This window comes from Babylonia areolata, chromosome 4 (genome assembly GCF_041734735.1).
Source record: "Babylonia areolata isolate BAREFJ2019XMU chromosome 4, ASM4173473v1, whole genome shotgun sequence".
Lineage (NCBI taxonomy): Eukaryota > Metazoa > Mollusca > Gastropoda > Neogastropoda > Buccinidae > Babylonia > Babylonia areolata.
Window position 1 is genome coordinate 36,666,463 of NC_134879.1, and position 19,123 is coordinate 36,685,585.

Here is a 19,123-nt window from a genome sequence, read left to right on the forward strand (position 1 = left end):
GGGGAGCTCTTGCTTGACAATGAACAATCAATTAAAGCATCACTATAGTTTGCTGCACCCAAAGAATTCATTGAGACACTGGGATGGGAGAATGTAAGTTTTGAAGAAAACATTAAGTGGCAGGAGATAAGAAGGAAAAAAAAAAGGACAATGGATTAGTATTTGAAAGAGAATTTGAAAAAAAATAACGCTGAGACCCCCCCAAAGAATGAACTTACTGCCTTCCACAATAAAATAACAATCAAAGATAACAACAACACTAACAACAAAATAAATTCAGTATACTTAAAATCTGTGATTTCTATTAGGTTAAGGCTATATGGTCGGCTAGTGCACTTGTCTTTCATTACGCACTATAGCGCATCCTTTACATAAAGAATGTGAAAAAGACCCCCATTTATCAGTACTGTATATCCCAAGGACGCACACAAATTTCCTGATAGTTAATGTAGTTCATGTGAGATTGAGATGGCTTATCCATGTAGGCCACAACCCCTTAGAAGGGGGATCTACAGTAAAATGCTGACGTTATACATTTAAAAGCCTTCATTATGTAACATATACACTTCTCCTTTCCTTCTGAGTGCTTTATGCAGTTGGAAGGTTCTTATACAGTGGAAATGTGTGTGATTTGTTAAGTTGTTATTTTTAATTCAACATGGGGGCCTTTAAAATTCCTGGAAGGACCACCAAAATTTACTGAGAGGGCATTGGAACCCTTTCATTTTATCAATACATGTATGGGGAACACTGTATGTCTGAATGAAAGGAAAACGTTCCTGGAAAGCTCACTGCTGCAGACATACTGAAGTGGACAGTAGCAACTGAAGTGATGGTTCGGTCTCATACATTAGCCTTGAGAATGGCAGTCCAATCAGTAGAAGATAATGAATGGACTAACTGCAAAAATCTGTGGCTAAATCTGTTTCTCTGTTAATGCTACAACGAGGTAACAGCTTCCATGACTCAGGGACACTGCAGAAGAAGTGGTATAGTAAATGATGAGGCAAGGATGAGGCAGAAGACAGGCCTGGCACACATGTGCACATAAACATACGTACATATAAAGGCATTCACACATGTTTACATACATGTTTGAACGTAAAAGAAATCCAGAGAGTTTAAAATTCAAAGCACAACCATTGACGGAAACTGTGGGGGTGGGAGGGACCAACAAGAAATGAAAAAAGAAACTGAAACAAATGTGTAAAGGTAACAGAGCCCCACATATTTTCAACAACAAAAAAGCCCTAGAACCATCAACAAAACATTGTGAATGGCAATAAAACAGGAAAATATATTACACAGAACAAAATAATAGAATGTGTATTGATATAACAGTAACAAGGCCCTCCAGATTTTCAACAACGGAAAAAAAAGTTCTATGATCAACAAAATATGGCAGCTCTGAATGTGCTGCATCCTATCAAAAGTATAGAAGCAATCCTCAAATGTACGTGTACGCATAACACAAGTTTCTGTGAGTTTCAGTGTAACAGATGGTACAGACAGAAAACTAAATAAATCTGCCATGTGCTGATAAAGATCGGTCACAATAATAATAACAAAATGATGAAATCAGAATAGTGACAGTATGTCTCTTCAAAATGAATAGTATTAGTACAAATACATGTGTGCTTGAGCTGCAGAAAAGAGGAGTGAGTGAATGAGTAAAGCGAATGCTTTTCAAGCTGCATTGCTGTTTTGAGAGTGAGCTGGGTTCCTGTTTACTTATGAATGCCTGAAACTGTTACTCATTCAGGTAAAACTTTTCCTAAGTCGCCCAGGGAAGAAGCACAGTGCAGGGGGAAAAGGGGATAACTGAAAGGGATAACAAACAGGATGGGGATGGGTGTGGCTCAAACCTGATGTGTCAAAAACAACGGTGTTAAAGCAACAATGACTAACACGAACATCACACATAAAATCAGTCACTGAGACTGGCGTGAGAAAGGAATGAGGCCTCCAATGAAGAATCCCCATGCATTTTAAAGCGTTATGCATCAATGTTGCCACAACAGACCAGCTTTAACCCTTCTTTGAGAGAAAAAAAGAAAAAAAAGGGACACAGAGAGAAGCAGAAGATATGAATTTGTACAGCATCCAGTTACAAGCAGGAAAATCTGCAACAATGCAGTGTAAATCAATGTCGGCACCAATCAATCACCAACAATATTTATATGTACAAGTACATCTTTCCACACATATTATGACAACTAAACAACTTTTCAGAGTCACAAACACATTTACATTTCAGAGCAAACGTTAAAAACAGATAGGAAAACCACAAAAACAACCCATCTTAAAATAAATCTACAGGAGGAAGAAAAAGTTTCATGCCAAGCATCAAGATAGCTATTTTTCCCCAAGTAATTTAATGCCAAGTCTGATGACTCAAAAACTACTGTAATCCATAACACAAAACGAAAGTAACACACTAAACACATGAATAATGCACTAAATACTCATAAATGAAAATAATATATGAAAAATATTCAATACCAACAATATACAGACTAAAAACATTTAAATGAAACAATACACACAACATACACACACACAAAAACAACAACAAAAAACCCCCATGATCACAAAATGCTGAAAATCTCCTTTTCCTGTTGCATCAACTGAAACTGGACACTGCATCTGGGCACACATTTCAACTTGGGACATGAAACTGGTATAATAATTCATGACCGTTTAGTTACAAATGTATGTGCAATAATGGCTGATGAGATTTTTTTTTTTCTCTAAAAGAGAGTAAAAATACAGAAAGACTTTGCTTTGCTTCTGCGCATAATTCAGTGTGTCCATGATAAGTGGAGGGAGTTATGGGATTGTCACTCATACATAAACTTTCCACTATGACCACTCTTCTTTAATAAATAAAAGTACATGGCTATGTGCTTATAATTATGACAGCATGCAAAAAGACTGTGATTAATACCTATACTTTCTACCAAAAGACTGTCACTCATAACTATTCTTTTCACCAAAAGCATTGCTCTTTCAAAAAAGTATCTTACTGTCTCTGTGCCTATAACTGCAACAAACAAACAAAAACAAAACAACATTTTTCTCTCTGTGTGTTATATACATATACAATTAACTCTGCTTTCATGTCCAGAGCATACCCATGCTTGCTACTTCAAACATTTATACATCAGTGCACAAAATATGATCAACTGTTCCTGCTTCTCCAGCCCCATTTTCTTTCAATATCTGTGTATCATTTTCATAACGACAAAACTTTCAGTTTACCTGTATGAAGTAATTTCTCCATGCATCACTCCCCCCCCCCCCCCCCAGCCCATCCCCTGGCAATCCTTATGCTATCCAGTTGGAAAAAATAAGACCATGACTTTCACACACACTATCTCTGACCAGTAATAGTTCAGACCATTTCTCACCAGTCAAGTTCAATGTTTCTGTCTGAGAAACCAGACAGGAAGATAAAATGCATTTTCCCCCCAAAGTCTACTTTTTTTTCCCCCTCGCCTAATTATGCTCATAAAATTTGAATCTCTGCTGCCTATTGAACATCACCTTTACATATATACAACAGCAACAAAATGATGCATGGCAAATGAAATACCTCAAATTCACAGTCCACAAGCAGCACAATGACAACAAAAGAAACTGTTGATTCCTGAAGTCCACACATACATTATACACTTGCAGCACAGTAAACACTACAAACTTTATTTACATAGACACCTCCAATTCTATGTCCACACATAACATTCAGCATCATAAACACTGTGAACTATGTTTACATACACACATCTAGTTCCCAAAGTCCACACTGATAGCAAACACTATGAACTATGTTTACATTGACATTTCCAATTCCTGAAGTCCATACATTCTATGACACAGCACAGGAAACACTATTCTATTGTATGAACTATGTTTACATATCATAATCACTTGTCTGCACAATGACATGATCAAACCATATTTACAATACTTTTTTTTCCATAAAGTCATCAGTTACACAGCTTACATGAAGACAACATGCTGACTGGAAACTCCTTTTCTCTTCCAGCCCTCAGATTTGTCTGAAGATTTCTCTTTTCAATTATTGTAGCGTTCATTCAGAAGCATTACTTTACAACTGTCATCTTGTTAACATCCATTTCACAGGACATAGCCTGCAACATTGTAATATGCTGTCTTCTAGCACACCGAGTCTGCAATCACTACAAAACTGACTCCACAATATAAAGCATGAATAAGGACAACTGGGCCCTCTCCACACCCCCTCCTGCTTCTTAGGAGGTTTTTTTAATTTTTTTTTTATCTGTTTTATTTATTTTTTTAAAAGTTTGGAATGTTATCTCAGCACCATCAAGCAACCAGCAATACGAGGAACAACATAAAGTACACCTGCACTTACATTCATGCAACTCCTAAGCCAAGGAAATGAAAGACCAGAGCCCACTGATACCAAGATAACTAAAAGCCAATTCATTTCTTAGCAAGACAACTGACAATGCAGTCCATATGAACTTCACATAAAATGTGCAGTCCTTATTCTATATTTAGTTCATATGAATATCACACAGTCCATTCATACTATATGCAGTCCTTATGAACATCACACACAACACGCTGTTCTTACTGAGATAACTACAACATGCAGTCCATTATCATAAAGATCTGACTGAATGCAAATGTAGCAGAAATGTTGCTACTCTGCACAGTTAGGTCCTGCAAGATGCAGAAGTAAATGGGAAGGGGATGTTAAGGAATGGGTCATAGCAACAGAAAAGAAGCAGCATGGTAGCTACTGGTACAGCAAGCAGTCTTTCATACTCACGGGTGTCTATCTTTTCTTTTAATTTTTTTCTCTTAAATTTTACACAATGATGTTTCTTTTAAAACCACATGTCATTCATAACAGATCAGCAGCCCAGCAATTCCCATCTCACATTTCTTTCCCCTAAATCTGTGCATCTGCCAACGCGGGTTATGTCAAAGTGAATTTGGGGATTCCCCCCTCCTCATATTTATGTTGCTGAGCTATGTTTGTGAGCATATATTGAAGAAAACAGTATACCTTTCATCCACTCTTCCTTCCTCACACCTGCTCATTCACCTTCAAGCAAAGTATGTCAATGCAAACAGACTAGCAAAGAGACATGACAACCCAAAACCCCCGTCCAGGTGGCAAAAGCAATTTGTAAGCTGATATAACAGGGTTGTTTAAATCGACAGTCAAAAATGTACATGTTAGTGGATACATTCCACATGGGCACACTGGCCACATAACACTGCGTCTTTTTGCCACACTTTCCCACATTCATCTCAGAGAAAGTCTACGGAGAAAATGTAGTAAACCAACAATGAAATAACAAAATTAAGCCAGAAATGGGTTTAAAAAAACAACAACAAAAAACAGAAAAACAAACCGATAAAGGAAATGCTTTATCATGATATTGGTGACTATCAAATCTGTTTTTAAAAATTTTTTTTATTGGTGTTGTGAGAGGAGGATCTGCCTGTAAAAACTAAACAAGCAACAGAGCTGTCGTTTTAGTCACACCAAAGATGATGCGACCAGATCACACGCCCATGGTTAACTGGTGAATTATTTGTGGAGTTTTTCTGTCCTACACCCCTTAAAGGGAGCATGGATATAACCATGTCTCTTTATATATAATAATTTCAAGTCACAAAAATGAATCTAAAAATACATAAATATACTCAACACACAAAATTGTCTCTATTTTGTAATGCATGCCACCGAGTCAAAGCTGTAAAATGTTTTCTCAAATAAAATAAAACCAACAGAAAAAAAAATCATCTGGAGCCCCCACAAATGACAGACTGATATCTGCATACACAGAATGTACACCGGCACAATAAACAAATACTGAAAGAAAACACAACTGAGAAAACGTCACCCCCACTTCCCAGTGGAAGGTAGCATAGAAAGTACAATAAATCCTTTCTCACAACATGTAAACAAAGTTTGACTTTCTCTTTGAACATGTTTTGGCAGCAAGTGTAGCTTCAATGGCAGCTAGGATGACTAACATGCAGATAAATGTTTGACAAACACAAAACAAACATACATTTTTTTTTTTTTTTAATAAACACAAAACCAACATGTAAATGTTTGACAAACACAAGACCAACATAATTTCTTTTTACATATTCATGACCAACATACATAAATGATCAACAAACACAAGCCCAACATATATAGATGTCTGACAAACACAAGACCAACATATAATACTTTGAAACATAGTCACCTGCTGCCTTTACAATGCTGCATACATCCACAACTCATTGAAATAATACTATAATGCCCAAACATAACCAGCTTCTACACTCACATACAGTAACATTGGTCAAACCACAAGGGACTGGATTAGTGTAAAATTAATGTAATTTCCTTTGGCATTAGAAAGCATTTAGCAATAACTGGAACTGATCAGTGCTTTAGAGAACTGAGACAACGGGGGAAACAACACTGATACACATGATGTTCCGTATGGTATAAACAGACCAGTCTTTCACCTCCAAGCAAAAAATGATCATGAGAAACTACATACACGATTGGTAATTTAAACAAAAGAGGAAAATGTATTTCTAACGAGATAGGATGAGTATGTGATGGCCATACCACTTACAAGGTCAGATGTATATGTGTGTGTGTGTGTGTGTTTAACTGCTATAAAGTCATAAAAGGTCTGGCAAAATGCCGAAAGTGGTTTTTATTGTATGGCCTTTTATTTGTTATTTTAATTTTTTTTTTTATTGCATTTAATACAATTTTCAAATTTTTTTTATTTTTTTAAGTTATAACTGAAATACTCTTACATGTCAGTGTGTGTGTTTCTGAAAGAGCATACAACACATTCATGCACCCTAAAACATGAATGCTTCAAGCTGTAAAATAATCGGGTACAACTTCAATCCCTTACATTGTTTACACCACACAAATAAATCATCTTCATTTTCCATTAAAAATAACACAAAATTTGTTTGGATTCACAAATTGTACTGGTAACAATGTACAACTTGTGCCATGATGGACATTTCTTCTTAAACAAGATCCCACAAGAGTGACCAGTGTTTATCACTAAATTCAGCATGCACGCGCACACACACACACGCCGGTACTACTTTTTCTCTGCAATATTCATGAATGAATCTTTTCAGACCTTTCTAAATTTATGAATGGTTCTTTAGCTCCAACACTCCATTTTTCATTTATTCTTTTCTTTCTAATCATGCATTGATGACATTATATTGTTAATTATTCTCTTCTCTCATCACTCTGATTGTGTGACTTTGAAATATAAGATTTGGATATTAAACCATACTTCGGTATTTTCAACAGTTTGCAAAAAAATGTATAATCATGAATGTATAATCATGAATATCTCCTTCTCTGTGAGTGTGAATTTGACCACAAAAAATCCACCAACCCAAGATATTTTCAGGAAACTTTTTTTTCTTGTCAGCATCAATTGAGCAATTTTTTTTTCATCTGGTTAAAAAAATAAAGATGATACACCCGTTTAAAGCCAACATACAAACTTCCCAGTGTCTTTAAATCCTTTTCATGTTCTTAGTGTGTTTGGAGCTGATATATTACTTATCTGGGACTGCAAAAATTGTGCATGAGGCTTCAACTCGATTTTATTTTCATCCCTAACAATGTGCACAAGTTTGAATATGCACAATGTCAACACCACTCCCCTTCAGGGAAACAACTCCACATGCAAGCAAATGATTTTCACTCACAGTATCCTCCCCTGAACTTGATGTTGGACACTGTTGCAGGAAGTCCAGCCGGTGGCACAGACCACCTAAGCTCAAAATTATACGAACAGGAGTAGATACGAATGGAGGTAACAGTCATAATTTCTGGTTGCCTGTCAGCAGCACCTTGCTGTGGACCAAGAGGTGAAACGTCATGACTCTCTAAACAAAAAGCAGTTTGACTTGAAAAGCTGGCTGTGGAAGACCCTGTCTCTGAAACTGCTCCGGTTACATACACTAGTACAGGACCCCCTGTCTTCCACTCAACGACCTCCACCACAACTTTCAGAAAAGAAAGTGTGGGGTGAGAAATCTACGTTTTATCAGTCATGTTACTAGGAACATGACTTCCCTTGGAATACAAGATGTGGAAACATCAAGAACATCCTTTCATGCTGTTGGTTGTTGAATGCAAAACATATTTAACTTAATTTTCTCTCATTTTTTAAAACATGCTTCTCACCAACAAAGAACACATTTTTTCCAGCCAAATCCAACACATTAGATTATTTTCTTCACCTGGCCTGTCATTAAGTTCTTAGTGTTTGTAAATATTTACTGTCTTCATGAATATGTCAGGGTCCTGTATACATGTATGCTTCAATACATACATACACACATACCTATAATATATATATATATATATTATATATATACATACACAGAGAGAGGGGAAGAGAGGGAGAGACTAGGACAAGTCAACAAATCATCATGTTTATCACTGATATACTTGCAATTTCCCCATTAACAGTGACAGTCATGTTCTATTGTCAAAGCATGGAGGGTAAGATCAATCAATTTGAAATATTTTCAATACATGAAAAGAAGTGGATCTGTACATTCAAAATATGCAGTGACATTGTAAGATTTCACGAGTAACTGTAGTCAAGGCTCTCCTCCACAGTCACTTTGCAGTGCAAGGGAAGTAACTGCATTATCTTTCTTCCACTGACAAACTTTTTGACAAAAATGTTTTCCCTGGCATATACAATTTAACAAATTATGTCTGAAATATTTACATAAAAAATTCCATCAGGAAGAGGGGGTTGGGGGTAACCTTTCAGCATTCATGAAATTCTAGAGCTGTTTCAGAATAACTTTGGAGATTTACAGAGAATCTATGAAAATGATTTTCAATATTTATTGAACTGACCAGGAACAAATAATGTTCAGTTTTCTCTCCCAAAAAGAAACCAACTTAAGACAAAGTAGATAATTTTCCTTTCTTTCTTTCTATTTTCATTTTATATTATTTGAAGGTCAGTATGTGCCTCAAATATTTATGAGTACACACAATTTCTTTACAGAATAAACAAAGGAAATTAGCTGAACCAGGCAGCTGGAACATGTGCCATAATAATTATGTTCTAAATCTGTTATGTTATCAATTGGCAAACATAGAATCTGTGCGCTCAGAGTAGGGGTCAGACAATTAGCAACTTATATGCAGAGTGTTACTAATCGATAACATAGAAATAATGCGAACTTTTACTGAAAGCTGGCACAGAAAAGAATGATGTAAAATGAGAGATCCCCTGTCATGATAATCTGTCTTCTCCTTCTGCGTTCGTGGGCTGCAACTACCACGTTCACTTGTATATACACGAATGGGCTTTTACGTGTATGACCATTTTATGATAATCTGTCAATAAAGAACACACACACACACGCAAAATCTAGTATGCAACGGGGAACAGCTTATTTTTCATTTTGTTTTACACTTTCCCCCTACTTACATTTCCCCCTCCAGAACAAGGATCATTCTTAAGAGTTGCAAGTCATCTTCTTTTTCCCAGAGTTGGGATCATTCTCACTATCAACAGTGATCAGTGTTCCATGCTTGGAGAGACAAACAATCAAAGCTGCATTTATTAACACTGTTAGAGCTACACTGGTAACTGTCTCAAATGAAATATTGGATACCTACAGGTAACATTTTGTGTTGCCTAAAGCTTTGCCGAAATCTGTTTCTTTTATTTTTCTGAAACCATTTCAACAGTTTTCTGTTACTGCTTCGATATAAAGCAACAGCTCGTGGTCAATTACAATGTACGGGGCATTTTTACTGAGAAGGTACGGCATGGACACACACACACACACACACACAGAGGCTGCAAATTCAGACAAGGAAAAGATGACAGAAACAATGTTTTAACAATGCAGTGGGGCCATGTCCGAACATATTTGCCTCAACAATGAATGAGACATCTAAGCACACCCCCCTCAGGTGAGCACACGTACCCAAATTCTGCTGTATATCACATTTATACCCAACCAATCAGACAACATTAACATGTTAACCAACAGTGATGTAAGTCATTCATGCCGGACTAAGTATCACACGTATACTATTTCATATAACAACTGTAAGTCATGCGCACTGTATCACATATATTCCAGCTTTCCATGTCATGTACATCTTTAAACTTCTGTCACAAAAGGTGCCGTGAGCAGACTGCATCATGTACAAAAACATAAGATATGGATGTCAAATAAAATCAGAGCCAAATTAAAAACAAAATTAAAGTAAATAACAAACATGGCACCTTCTTTCACTGCCTAACAGTAAATAAAACCTTTCCCATGAAGTAAGTAACGGCAGAAAATAAATGACAGTAAAACACAGAAAGATTTTTGTTGTTGATGTTAACAATGTGACTCTGCCTAACTTTCTGCTAAAACAAGAGGTAGACAGCAATCTAGAACAAATACATAACAAAAGGAGAATGAATTCTAAATAATTATAACTTCTCCCATTCCTGATTATTCATATATTCATGAATCATACCAACATCCGAGGTAGACAAAAGCCCCGTCCAAAAAACACCTTGTACTTGTATCAATCAAACAAACAATGCAGAATACATACCCACAGCCCAAGTATACACAAGGACTACACAAATTCCATGGTGGTATTTGTGTACAATGATCTCTTCAAAGTTAATGTAGATGACAGTCAAGTCTATCCACTCCTGTTTTTACACACCTTCTCCATCTTGCAAAGATACCAAAGTGTTCTACTTCCAGATCTGTGAAAACAATCTTTCATCAACAGATAATGCTGAACACAGTTAACTGCTGTTTATGAAGATTTTACAGATTCTGACAAGAAACTGACTTTGTACGTCTAACTAGACCCATCGTAACTATTGAAACGCATCAATCTTTTTGGAACAGATGATGTCAATTCAACATTTTTGTCCTGGGACTCAAGGCCTTCTTGCCTGAAAGCAAGAGGACTTTTTGGTTGGTTTTTGGCTTCCTGAGTCAACCCACTTTGACCTGAGGTGATGGTGGCAGAGGGTTGTTCCCGACACACCAGGTTCAGAGGCAGTTCACGCTCCTCTTCTCGCTTGATCCAGGAGCCAGCACCGGAAGGCCAGGTGTGATGACCACTTAAACCTGTTTGCTGGCTGTCAGATGAATCATCACCAGTCATTGATCCATAATCTTCACTTTTGCGTCGTTTACTGAGGTTGAGGGGGGTCACCTGTTCACCGGGATTCTGGGTGGACACACCATGGAAACTGGCCACACGCTGCACAGGACCTCGCTTGAACATCCCGCTGCTTCGTAAACCTGATGTTGAGGTTGCTGTGACTGGTGGCGTAGGCGAACTTTCAATGATAGGGGAGCGAAGGGCAGGATCCTTCTTTGGAATTGTGGGCGAGCGCAATGCCGGGTCTTTCTTTGGGATGACGGGGGAACGCAGCGCAGGATCTTTTTTTGGAATGACTGGGGATCTGAGGGCTGGATCCTTTTTAGGGATGATGCCCACTCCACGCAGATCCAGGCTCTGGGGACGTTTGACTATGCTTGGACTCTGCTTGGGGCTGCGAAGAAGGGCCGGGTTGGACAGAGGGCTTCGAGAACTCTCATCCTCGGTGCCTGTGTAGGAGACCAGGTGATTTCCTGTGTCTCTCTGTCCCCCACTTGTGTCCAAGGCCAGATGTGATGGACGAGGGACAGAGGGGGAGGACTGACGAGAAGGGAAAGAATGAGAGGGGGATGGAAGTGGGGGTGGCAATGAATGAGACGGAGAAGGCAGGTGAGAATGAGGGGATGGAAGCGGGGGTGGTAAAGAGTGAGACGGAGATGGTAGATGAGAGTGGGGAGAAGGAAGATGGGAGTGGGGGGATGGAAGAGGGGGAGGTAAGGAGTGCGATGGAGACGGTAGATGGGAATGAGGGGACGGGAGGTGGGAATGAGGGGAAGGAAGATGGGGAGAGGGGAGGTGAGAGAGGGGAGACGGGAGGTGTGAAGGTGAAGGCAGGTGGGCGGGGGAGGACAGGAATGGCGGCATGGAACGTGACGGAGAAGGCAGGTGAGCCGGCAGAGAATGGGAGGGGGACGGGAGGAAGGGAGGGAGGGAGCTGGATGGGGAAGGAAGGGGAGGGGGCAGAGAATGGGATGGGGAGGGAAGCAAATGAGTGGGAGTGATGGGAAGGGAGGAAGGATGGGGAGGAGGGGAAGAGCGAGGAGAAAACTGAGAATGATGTGAGGCTGACTGAGCCGAAAATGTCGGAGAGGCAGGGGCCGACACCCGGAACGAATGACGATGATGTCGACGCTCAATCCCCTCCCGTAAAGCAGCAGCCGCTGAAGCATCAATCTCCAAATCCCTCGAGGAAACCGTCTCCGATGGACCAGTCCCATGCACATGAGTTCGCCCAGCAGGAGAGTAGTGTGTGGAAGGACTGGGGAGTTCTGGGGCAGAAGGACCAACTGGGCTGGGGAAGGCGGGTGGAGGGGCCGGCCCAAGAGGTAACGGTGTGGAAGGAGAAGACAGACTGTGGTGTGACGCTTCTCTAGTCTGATGAGCGTGGGGGTGAGGAGGCACAGGGGGCTGCACAGGGTCAGGAGCCTGAATCTCCACCAGCACAGTGGGCTCTGTGGAGGGCAAGGGCAGGACGGGGACAGCGGGGGTGGAGGTGGGGCCTGGACCGGGGATGGTCCAATCCAGGAGCTGGGCCAAGCGGTTCGAGAACGCCAACAGCTGGGCGGAGCGGGTCATGGCGGACGAGTCCTGGCAGTGAGGGAGGTGAGTTTTGAGGGTTCTGACCAGGTTGTCCCTCTCCTCCACCAAGGATGCCAGGGCTCCCTCCAGGGCTCCATTGCGGTTCTGAAGACCCTGGATCTCCTGTGACAGCCAACAACAATAATCAAACCCACCCCGAAACCTATCGGTATCACAGTGCTGGGGAAAACACACACACACACAACCACTTACACAAACAAAACCCCCAGAAATCATAATTAAAATGGATAACATATGTTTTAGACATCATGTGGAATATGTTTCATATTATCAGGGATGACTTAACTCTCTCCGGACGAAGGAATGCGTGAGCATTCCTACATAAAATGTATCCGGTTTCAGAAGACGGAATGGAATAGCATTTCAAGAAATAAAAATCCATCACGCGCGCTGTACACGTGATTTTGTGATTAGCCAAGCAGAGTGCGCCATTCTGGGTCACTCCACAATCGAATGGTATGATTGGTCAGCCTGCCATGTGTGGCCCGTCTCACACACACGCTGACAAAGTCACTGACCGGTCGTCTGCTCGCGTGCCAGCCTGTTAGCAAAGCGGGCTATTCTCAAAAATGTTGTGGAGCGAACAAGGCAGTGACGGCAACGTTTTAGGGTTGCTGAAGTACTTGAAATGCTACAAACTGAAGGGTGGGACATTGAAGAGGTGGATGATGACGAAGAAGAAAGTGAATTTAATGCAGAAAGTGAGCATGGGTATGGTGATTCGGGGTGGAAAATTGGCAGTATTTTCTACATATGGCAAAACTGTAAAAATAAGATGAGAAATTTGATTTTTTTTTTTTTTTTTATGTAATAGCTCAACATGTAATAAACCAGTTCTGAAAGTTTCATTTTCTTACTCTGTATTTTGTATTTCCGCTTCGCCTCCAGCTTGAATCAGTTCGGCGGGAATGTTGTCGACGCCAGCTGACTTCCCTGCTTTCAGTGTCTTCACTGCTGCCTCTACTTCTTCCCGAAGAATTGGCTGGCTGTCGTTGTTGGTTGATGGGGGACAGTTCAGAACTGAAGTGTCACCTTTGGTGTCATGGTTGTACAACTCGGAGCAATATTCAGTCCAGCGCTGTAGGATGTCTTTTTCTTCAATGAGGCATTTCCCTGATTTGTCCTGGATGGTGCTGACTCGTCCTTGCTTGGTTGTTGTCAAGTTTTTGACAGTTGCGTACGCTCTTTTTGAGTTGTTCTTTTGCAGGTTGTCTTCAATCTCTGAGCACTGTTGTTCTATCCAGTTTTCTTTTGCTTTTCTCATGCTGGATTTGACCTTGTTGTTGGCGGTCCTGTATTTGTTTGTTCCTTCAGGGGTGCCTTTCTTGTTCTTCAGTGCTCTTTGTTTATCGCATAGGTCGAGGATGTCAGGGGTGACCCAGGGCTTCTTCACTGGTCGTTTTGTGCCCAGAACTTCTTTGGCAGTCTCAGTCACTGCAGTGTTAAATGCAGTTGTTTTTCTGTTGATGTTCACCTCTTCGTCCTGCAAGATGGTCAGTGCGGCGAATTTTCCTCCAATCATGGCTTTGAAAGATTCTGCAACCTCTGGGTCTTTCAGTTTCTCGAGGTCGAATCTCATTCGTGTGATACCTTGCTTTGCGATCTTCTTGAGGCGGAGTCGGAAGGTCATCATGACCAGGTTGTGGTCGCTGCCCACGTCTGCCCCTGGGAAGCTTCTGGTCCTGGCGATGTTGATGCAGGACCGAAAGCGTTTCTTCACCAGGATGTAGTCGATCTGGTTGTTGTAGTCTCCGCCAGGGCTTTGCCAGGTCCATCTTCTGGATTTTTTGTGCGCTCCAAGTGTGTTTGCCAATATGAGGTCATTGTATCTGGCAAACTCCAACAATCTGAGACCTCTGTCGTTGGATGCCTCATTGCAGAAAGGACCGCAGTTGCCTTGCCAGTTTGGCTGTGCGTCTGCTCCAACCTTTGCGTTCCAGTCGCCCTGCACCACAAGTATGTCCTTCCGTGGTGCTTGGTTCACGATGTCTTGTAGCTGGTCGTAGAATGCCTCAACCTCGCTGTCCTCGTAGTCAGAGGTAGGTGCGTAGGCAATAGCCAAGTGGTTGATGCCCTCACCACCATCTGTAATAAGATCCTGCAGACGGGAGAGTGGCCAACCACCTGGACACAATCATTGGTCATCACAATCCCCAAGAAGGGCAATCTACAACAGTGCAAAAACTACCGCACTATCAGCCTAATCAGCCACCCCAGCAAGGTCATGCTAAAGGTCCTTCTCAACCGACTGAAGCCGCAAGCAGAAATGATCATCGCTGAAGAGCAGGCCGGCTTCAGAGCAGGGAGAAGCACAACAGAACAAAGCTTCAACCTGCGCTTGCTGTGCGAGAAATATCTCCAGCACCAAAGAGACCTCTACCACGTCTTCATTGACTTCAAGAAGGCGTTCGACAGGGTATGGCACGCTGCCTTATGGGCCACCATGCACAAATTCAACATCAGTGAAGACATCATCCAAGCCATACAGAACCTATACGAAAGAGCAACCAGTGCAGTCCTCTTCAATGGTAGCACGGGTAACTGGTTTAGAACCACGGTCGGAGTCAGACAGGGCTGTCTACTCTCTCCCACTCTCTTCAACCTCTTTCTTGAAAGGATCATGACTGACGCCCTGGAAGATCATGTGGGAACTGTCAGCATTGGAGGCAGAGTCATCACCAACCTGCGCTTTGCCGATGACATTGATGGCCTGGCAGGAGAAGAGAAAGAACTCGAAGAACTCGTGCACAAACTTGACAAGACATCATCAGCCTACGGCATGGAGATCAGTGCCGAGAAGACCAAGGTTATGACCAACAACAGCCAAGGCGTAACGTCCAACTTGCACGTAAACGGTGAAAAACTGGAAGAAGTCTCCTCCTTCAAATACTTGGGTGCCATTGTGTCAGACGAGGGTTCGAAACCAGAGGTCCTGTCAAGAATCGCGCAGACTACTGCCGCACTGAGTCGACTGAAGACTATATGGAAGGACAAAAAGATCTCCCTCTCGTCCAAAATCAGACTAATGCGCTCCCTCATCTTCTCAATATTTCTATACGCTTGCGAATCCTGGACCCTCACTGCAGAACTCCAGAGAAGAATCCAGGCCCTGGAAATGAGATGCTTCCGCAAGATCCTGAACATTACATACAAAGACCACATCACAAATGAGGAAGTGAAAAGAAGAGTCCAAAACGCCATTGGCCCATTCAAAGACCTGCTAACCACAGTGAAGGAATGCAAGCTCCGCTGGTATGGACACGTCACACGATCAGACGGCCTAGCCAAGACCATCCTGCAGGGTACCGTACAAGGAAGGAGGAAGAGAGGCAGACAGAGAAAGCGGTGGGAGGACAACATCAAAGAGTGGACGGGCCTGCCATTTGCCACAACTCAAAGGGCCGCTGAGGACCGAGGCAGGTGGCGCGAGCTGACCAGGCAGTCATCCATGGTGCCCCAACGACCCACCCACGGGTCAAGGGATAGATGAGATGAGATGATGATTTTGTATTTTTTGTAATTTTTTTCCAAACCCTTACAAATGGGCTGTCTGTGGGGAAAAGCAAGGGAGAAAACTTGTCGTCCCGAGTGAGTTAAGATTTCGTTGCCATATATAAATTTTGATGCCAAGACACATCAAACGCAAAAAAATATACAATTTAATACAGCTTTACAACATTCTTGAGTACTACATAAAAAAGAAGGCCTCATAAACTTCAATACAAAGTCTTAACACTATGACTTTACAGAAAAACAAAGCACTATGCATCCTTGCAAAATACCAAACACATACACATGGTCTGGAATCCTCAGGTTATACTGAACTGACATGACAATACTGAATTCAGTCTCATCAAAACTTAAGTCAGCAAGCAGACCACTAGAGAGGTTCTCAATGAGTCCCAAACTTCAGATATGTCAAGGACGGGGCAATAGCCAAGTGGTTAAAGCGTTGGACTTTCAATCTGAGGGTCCGGGTTTGAATCAAGGTGACGGCGCCTGGTGGGTAAAGGGTGGAGATTTTTACAATCTCCCAGGTCAACATATGTGCAGACCTGCTTAGTGCCTGAACCCCCTTTGTGTGTAAACGCATGCAGAAGATCAAATACGCACGTTAAAGATCCTGTAATCCATGTCAGCGTTTGGTGGGTTATGGAAACAAGAACATACCCAGCATGCACACCCCCGAAAACGGAGTATGGCTGCCTACATGACGGGGTAAAAACAGTCATGCACATAAAAGCCCACTCGTGTACATGCGATTGAACGTGGGAGTTGCAACCCCCGAACAAAGAAGAAGAAGAAGAAGATATGTCAAGGTTTACATAGTTTAGATGGTGATGAAACTACATGTAACAGAAACTTGGCAAGAGACGCATATTCTGGCATGGGGAGTTTATCTGACAGGTGCAATAACTGGTTTAAGCATTGGACTTCAATCTGAGGGTCCCAATTTCACATCCCGATCAAGGTGCATGATATTTTAAGGGAGGAGATTTTTCCAGTTTCCAAGGTCAACGCATGTGCAAACCAGCTAGTGCATGAACCCTCCCCCTTCCTGCTTATGTCTATGGACAAGCAAAGAATCAAATACACACATGAAAGATCTCAACATCTGTTTGGTGTTTGATGGGTAATGGAAACTGGAACATAACCAGCATACACACACCTGAAAATGGAGTATAGATGGTAATATGGTGGAGTAAAAGATGATCATGCATGTAAAAGACTAACATAAGAGTGGGCATGGGAGCTGTAGCCCACAAACACATAAGAAGAGAGTTTACCTGGATGAGGGTCTCTTTCCGACGCTGCCCCTTCTCTCTCGAGCGCTTGGCGGCCAGTCGGTTCAGTTCCCTCCTCCTGGCTCGCTTCTCCAGCTCCTCTGACGTAAGCTGCTGCTGTCAGACACAGAGTCCAGCAATACAGTTTTCACCTACACGCGGTTCTTTAATACGTGTTGTTTGTGAATATATTTGAACAATCACTGACACAACTTGTACATGGCCCCATTTACAGTCACTGGGTCATAAGCAGCACAGTTTGAACTTCTTTTATATTTTTCAAAGCAGATTCATGAGAGCAGACTATGCAAAAGTTTGCCTTGATGTCTTGTCTTTATTTCATTACTTAAACTACTGTTTTGCACAGCACTATACTGATATGGTGCACAAATTTGTATTTCACTGCACAGCAAGCACAGTATTATTTTGCTCAGCTGGCAATAAACAAAAATTATTCATCTTTTAAAATGTGCAGAGTTGTAACTGATTTGTACTGTGCTGTATTTGCCAGCGTGGCATGACATGACACGACACAGCAAGGCAAAATATACTGATCTTAGCAGAACATAATTTTTCACATTGTCTTTTTTTTCACTGCAACTTATGTTGCTGTTGTCACTGTTATTGCTTTTAGTTTATCCACATCCAAAACACATTCTTTGCGTAACTTGTGTGTGTGTGTGTGTGTGTAATTGCTCCACATGTTTATCAATCAAATATGAAACAAATCACAAGTACTTTGTTATTGTGGTGCAGCTAAGAGTCAGAAAAAACAACAACAACAAAAACATAGTCAAGTATGACAGAGTGGTAGACATTACAGAATGATGACATGGAACTTGTGGGTTTGAAGCCCTTATATAACCTTAAACAAGTCACCCAGCAATTATCTCAGCCCCAACCAGTCATAACCACAACTGAAGATACTACAGGCTATAGGAGGCAAGAGACACAGCTGGGAGCCATCCATTTCACACACAGCTTTGCTCCTATTTCCTGCCACTGAAGGTTCCGTATCTTATTGGTTGAAGCCACAGTTACATGGAACAGTTCAGTACAATCTGGTGATATAATCCATCTCCAAATTACCATCCTTATCCTCACTGATGATATTTAAAACAGAAAAAATTTTTTTCATAGGGTGAAAACTTTATTGTTTGCCCTTTGCGTTATGCTCATGTTATAACCGTAGCTCTATCTCCACATCTGTGGCAAGTTCAGATCACTTTAGTGTCTGTGGACCTTTGATGGCTGTGTATAATTAATGTTCTGTGTATCGTCTAAGCAAGCAAAACACATTGAAATACCGTCACTGGAGGTACACGTCCAGTATGCACAGAATTAGAGCATACACAGCAGTTAGGAAGAGAATCAAATAGTAATAGTTTGGAGTCTTCTCTGGTGTGTGACCTCATGGTTTTGATACTGTATCTATCAGCAGACTGCTGGTACTTGGATAGTGATGGAGCAAATGTGAGTGTAGCTGTGTAATGGAACATTGGGATAAACTTATGCGAGT

General features: G+C 41.4%; 1 protein-coding gene across 3 annotated transcripts in view; it reads right to left on the minus strand.

Moving 5' to 3' along the window:
• Positions 1–3,324: 3,324 nt before the first annotated feature.
• Positions 3,325–19,123, minus strand: part of LOC143281129 (uncharacterized) — a 38,562-nt gene continuing 22,763 nt past the window's right edge. For 2 of the 3 annotated variants that reach the window (XM_076586116.1, XM_076586115.1), the window contains exons 3-4: positions 17,608–17,721; positions 3,325–12,922 (exon numbers count right to left, since the gene is read on the minus strand). In XM_076586116.1, the coding sequence (XP_076442231.1) occupies positions 10,910–12,922; positions 17,608–17,721 (2,127 nt within the window). In that variant the 3' untranslated portion in view covers positions 3,325–10,909. The remainder of the gene's footprint in view (positions 12,923–17,607; positions 17,722–19,123) is intronic. The other variant, XM_076586117.1, reaches the window with a different exon arrangement.